Raw genomic sequence first — 5,394 nt, forward strand, 5'->3', positions numbered from 1 at the left:
TTATATTTGGTATTTTAGATATAAACAATTTTCTATACAAACTTGGCCAAAGTTTGCAAACTTTTTTTTAATCTATATGGAACGGAGGGAGTATATAGGAGTAACTTTTGTTAGTTACAAGGTATTTTGACACAACCTCTTGGATTGATTTCAACGTTTCTCTACTCTACACTTCATTCATTTAAAAAATTCGATCGTTGGTTCTTTCGTTGCCAAAACACCTCCGGCGGGCCTCCATCTCCATCTTCCCCGTCCTTGTCAGCTCGGCGGAGGCAACCTTGACCTCGCGCTCCCCTCCAATGCCGTCCACTTCCCCGACGACTACTTCCCCACCATACCCCACCGCGACGGAGCGCGCACGCTCAATTGCTCCCATTGCTCGCGCCGGTCGTCGCCGGGATGATTGCGCTGGCCGCGTTAACCTCGCTCCTCCTCCTCCTCCTCCTCCTCCTCCAGGCTCAGGACGCCGCCGGCGCCAACGAGTTTGTGTACGCCGGCTTCGCCGTAGGCAGCGTGGCGACCACCGGAGCGGCCGCCGTGCTCGCCTCCTCCGGCCTCCTGCGGCTCACCAACGACACCAAGGAGGCGTTCGGCCACGGCTTCCACCCGGCGCCCCTCCGCTTCCGTGACGCCGCCACCGGCGCGCCCATCTCCTTCTCCACCACCTTCGTGGTCGCCATCGCGCCGCGGTACCCGGACGCGCACGGCCACGGCATCGCCTTCGCGCTCGCGCCGTCGATTGTTGTCCCTGGCGCCGTCGCCGGCAAGTACCTCGGCCTGTTCAACACGTCGGACAGCCTGGGCAACGGCACGAGCCTGATCGTCGCCGTCGAGCTGGATACTGCCATGGACGCTGAGTTCGACGACGCCGACGAAAACCACGTCGGCATCGACGTCAACGGCCTCCGCTCTGTTAGCTCGACCCCGGCCGGGTACTGGCACGACGACGGATTCGGTGGAACGAAGTTCGACAACATCAGCCTGACTGGCGGTGGCGACGCTCCTCTGCAGGTGTGGATCGAGTACGACGGCGAAAGCTCGCGCCTCGAGGTGACGGTGTCCCCGGCCGGCGCGCCCAGACCGGCCGTTCCGCTCGTGTCATGCAACGTCAACCTCTCGAGGGCCGTGGCTGATGACACCTATGTCGGCTTCTCGGCGGCCAACGGCGCGGCTGCGAGCTCGCACTACGTCCTCGGCTGGAGCTTTCGCCTGGGTGGCGGCCGCGCGCAGGACCTCGATCTCTCCAAACTCCCGAGGCTCCCGTCGTCAGGATCATCGCCATCATCCAAGAGAACGATGCCGCCGCTGCTACTCCCGATGACGCTGCTCGTCCTGGTCGTCTTGATCCTGCTCCTGGCCTCCGCGGCCGTCGCGGCGCTCGTGGTGCGGCGGCGCCGGCAGTTCGCCGAGGAGGAAGAAGACTGGGAGGTAGAATACGGCCCTCACAGGATCAGCTATAAAGACCTGCACGACGCCACGAATGGTTTCCGCGACCTCATCGGCGCCGGAGGCTTCGGCCGCGTGTACCATGGTGTGCTCCCGAGGTCCGGCGCCGAGGTCGCCGTCAAGGTGGTGTCACACGGGTCGCGCCAGGGGCTGCAGGAGTTCGTGTCGGAGATCGTGAGCATGAGCCGGCTGCGCCACCGCAACCTGGTGCAGCTCCTTCACTACTGCCGGCGGCGCGGGGAGCTGTTGCTCGTCTACGACTACATGCCCAACGGCAGCCTGGACCAACACCTGTTCGGCCATCCATCGTCGGAGCTGAGCTGGGAGCAGCGCGCCAAGATCGTCCGGGGGGTCGCGGCCGGGCTGCTGTACCTGCACGAGGGGTGGGAGCAGGTGGTGGTGCACCGGGACATCAAGTCCGGCAACGTGCTCCTCGACGCCGACATGAACGGCAAGCTCAGCGACTTCGGGCTCGCGCGGCTCTACGACCACGGCGGCGACCCGCAGACGACGCGCGTCGTGGGCACGCTCGGGTACATCGCGCCGGAGATGAGCAAGACCGGCAAGGCCACCACGAGCTCCGACGTCTTCGCCTTCGGAGCCTTCCTGCTCGAGGTGGCGTGCGGCCGGAGGCCCGTGGTATTCAGCAACAACGATTCCGAAGACTCGCCGCCGTCGCCGGGGCTCGTGGAGCTCGTCCTGGGGCACTGGAAGGCCGGGAAGATCACGGAGGCGAGGGACCCGAGGATGGGCAAGTGCGACGAGGACGATCTCGAGCTGGTCCTCAAGCTCGGGCTGCTCTGCTCGCACCCCGACCCGCCGCGCAGGCCGAGCATGAGGCAGGTGGTGCAGATGCTGGAAGGCGCTGCACCGGCGCCGGAGACTTCGCCGGAGGATCTTGGAAACAGCATGACGCTGTTCGAGCACAGCGAGGCGTTCGACGGGTTCGTCGGAGTGTCGTTCCCGTCGACGTCAGGGTTCACCACCGCCACGATGCGGACGTCGGCGTCAAACTCCCCTGACGAGAAACGGCAGCTCCTCTTCAGCTGAAAGTTCTTTCCAATGTGGCAGCTAGTTTGCAACCGGGCTTTCCCATAGATACACACACATACACTGTTAACAGTAACATCAGAATTGCAGGCATCGACAGAAAATGACAGCTGATTCAGAAAAGAGGCAGTGAAAGCGTGGTCACGAGTGTCGGTACAACTACAGATCGATGCATGTACAGCTATATCAACTACACAGGCAAAATCGGCAGGAGGAGCTTTACAGGGAGACGCGCTAACGGTGTCGTGGCACGCTCCGATCCGATCCGTGGAGCGGACAGGGAAGAGGCTAGAGGATGAATATCAGCAGGCATTTCCATTCACTTCTTCAGGATCTTGGATTCGATTTCCTCCAGGCTCAGCCCTTTGGTCTCTGGGACGTTGAGGATGACAAACAAGAGGGCAAGCAGCGATATGGCTGCGAAAAGAAGGAAGACGTTGGCCGGTCCGAGGTACCCCTGTAGACATGAAGAAAGCAATATGGTTAAATTGGTTGGCGCCACTGTTCAGTTTGTTCATACATCTGTCAAACGGTTGTTCTGACGTGTTGTCCAGGCGAATAGGCTGGAACTTCAAGGGATACATAAACAAGGAGATAACAATTCTAGTACCATTACCTGCAAGGGCGAGAATGCGAATGTCACTAGCGCATTTGATCCAAAATTTGTGAGTACTGCGAGGCTGATTCCCCGTCCCCTTGTTCGGAGTGGGAAGATCTCAGAGACCATTAGCCAGCTTATCGGACCAAATGAAAGCTGAAACACAAGGCATGTTAATTTCTCGTACCACTCGGTACTCATTATAAATACCCCATATACACAAGTAAAGCACCAACCTGGTAACATCCAACATAAAGAAGTAAAGCACCGACAGCAACATAAGGGAAGCCACTGAGAACCTTGTAGTAAGCTGCTAGCAGGAAGAGTGCAACGGTCTGCATTTCCAGGTTGAAGAAGAAAACAAAAGGATTACTCTTTCAGAACCTAATTATATCAATATAATACAACATGTACAGCTGTTTAGATGCCTGATGAAAATTACTAAAGATGCAAAGGTTTTTTAAGCCTCTAATCATAATTAGAGATTTCCCTTTATAATACTATCGCTTACATCATTAGCATATTGGTAGGATCAAGTACTCTACCAGGTCTAGGGCGTAGGTGGTAAGGGAAGGATGGAGGGAGACGTGACGAGGATCGGGCGCGCCGGCGGCAGGGCGCCGTCGCGGCTAGGAGAAGGGCGGCGGCTAGGGCTGTTGGCGGCTAGGGTTCCGGCTCCTCAGGGAGCCGGGCAATAGGAGATAATATTCTTCTTATTGCTTGCCTTCAAAAAGAGTCTTACAACCTATATTTATATCCTAGATAACTTGTAGAAGAATCAACCTAAGATAACTTGCCTAAGATAACTTGCCTAATCTGAAAATAAAAACTAAGATAACTTGCGGCCTAAGCCGGCCGGCCATAACACTTCTCCCCGCCTGCACAAACAGCTCGTCCTCGAGCTGTAAGGTGGGGAAGCGCTTGCTTGAACTCTTCGAGGTAATCAACCAGCGTCAAACACCTTCTCGACATCTGGGGCGGCCAGGTCGGCGGCGACGGCGTCCTCCGGAATGTAGTCTGCCACCTCCAGGTAGAAGAGTCGCGGGCAGGCGTGGCCGAGCTTGTAGGGTTCGTCGCAGTTGAAGCACAACCCTTGGCGGCGACGCTCGAGTATCTCAGCTGGGGTGAGCCGGCGGAACGGGCGCCCCGCGGTCGCGGCGAGGGGTGCCGCAGAAGCCTGCACAGGCCGACCCTGCGCGGAATCCGGTCCGGGTAGCGACCCAGCAGTCTGGGACGGTGATTCCTGCTGGATGGTCACCGCGCGGCGCTCGAATGCGCGGGCGTAATACATGGCCGACTGGAGATCCTGGGGTCCCCGAAGCTCCACGTCCACGCGGATATGGTCCGGTAGACCGCCCACAAATAACTCGGCGCGCTGAGTTGCGGAGACGCCCGGCGCGTGGCACGCCAGGGCCTGGAAGCGGTCGGCGTAGTCCTGCACCGTGGATGTGAAGGGTAAGCGGCCGAGGGCCGCCAGTCGGCTCCCGCGGATAGGAGGCCCGAACCGGAGGAGACAGAGTTCCCGGAAGCGCTCCCATGGTGGCATGCCGCCCTCGTCCTGCTCGAGGGCGTAGTACCAGGTCTGCGCTGCGCCTCGAAGATGATAGGACGTGAGCCAGGTGCGATCCGAAGCGAGCGTCCGCTGCCCTCGAAAGAACTGCTCGCACTGGTTGAGCCAGTTGAGGGGGTCCTCCGTGCCCTCGTAGGTGGCGAAGTCCAGTTTGGCGAAGCGAGGGGGTGTCGGCCCGCCGTGCCCGGGGGCGGCCGTAGTTGCCGCCGGCGCGTATGCTGGGTCGGGAAGCGCCGGGGCGTAGTTCGCCGATCTGGAGGGGTGATCAAACCGCAGGGAGGGCGTCGGGTGTTCCGGCGCCGTGGAGTAGACCGGCCCCGAAGACGAGCCGGTCGCCCAAGCGGGGATCGGTGATGGTGACGGTGGAAACTGCACCTGGTGCAGGGGCCGACCCGTAGCCCTAGGCGCGGGTGGTGGTACTATCAATGGCGGCGGCGCCTGGTGGAGCTGCACCGGCGCCTGCGGCGTGGGGGCCGGCGGTGACGCCGGAAGAAGCTGCTGGGTCTGGCCCTGCTCCGAGGCGCCGGTGCCCAGGTTAGGGATGGGCGGGGCCGGTGGAGGACCCTGCTCCGAGGCCGCTGGAAGGTAGGGCGCGACGGAGGACGGCGTGGCCGGCGCGGTCCAGGTGGGCCACTGCGGCCCCGTGGTGGCGAGAAGTGGCGGGGCTGCCGGCGCGATCTGCGGCGGCCACTGCGCCCAAGGCGGCCGTGCGGCCGCTGGGGCGAGGAGC

The 5,394-nt window shown here is 60.7% G+C and overlaps 2 protein-coding genes across 2 annotated transcripts in view; one reads left to right on the top strand and one right to left on the bottom strand.

The window, feature by feature from the left end:
• Nucleotides 1-399: 399 nt before the first annotated feature.
• Nucleotides 400-2,527, top strand: LOC119300366 (L-type lectin-domain containing receptor kinase SIT2-like). The gene has a single exon (XM_037577350.1). It carries the CDS (start codon nt 400-402, stop codon nt 2,494-2,496), a length of 2,097 nt encoding a protein of 698 aa, XP_037433247.1. The 3' UTR covers nt 2,497-2,527.
• Nucleotides 2,528-2,580: 53 nt separating this feature from the next.
• Nucleotides 2,581-5,394, bottom strand: part of LOC119303857 (D-xylose-proton symporter-like 3, chloroplastic) — a 7,561-nt gene continuing 4,747 nt past the window's right edge. The window contains exons 12-14 of the mRNA XM_037581007.1: nt 3,331-3,429; nt 3,113-3,250; nt 2,581-2,953 (exon numbers count right to left, since the gene is read on the bottom strand). Coding sequence (XP_037436904.1) covers nt 2,816-2,953; nt 3,113-3,250; nt 3,331-3,429 — 375 coding nt within the window. The 3' untranslated portion in view covers nt 2,581-2,815. The remainder of the gene's footprint in view (nt 2,954-3,112; nt 3,251-3,330; nt 3,430-5,394) is intronic.

Source organism: Triticum dicoccoides, chromosome 5A (assembly GCF_002162155.2).
Source record: "Triticum dicoccoides isolate Atlit2015 ecotype Zavitan chromosome 5A, WEW_v2.0, whole genome shotgun sequence".
Classification (NCBI taxonomy): Eukaryota; Viridiplantae; Streptophyta; class Magnoliopsida; order Poales; family Poaceae; genus Triticum; species Triticum dicoccoides.

Excerpts from the sequence above, each read along its gene's own strand:
- LOC119300366 (XM_037577350.1), top strand. The coding sequence starts at position 400 with ATGATTGCGCTGGCCGCGTTAACCTCGCTCCTCCTCCTCCTCCTCCTC.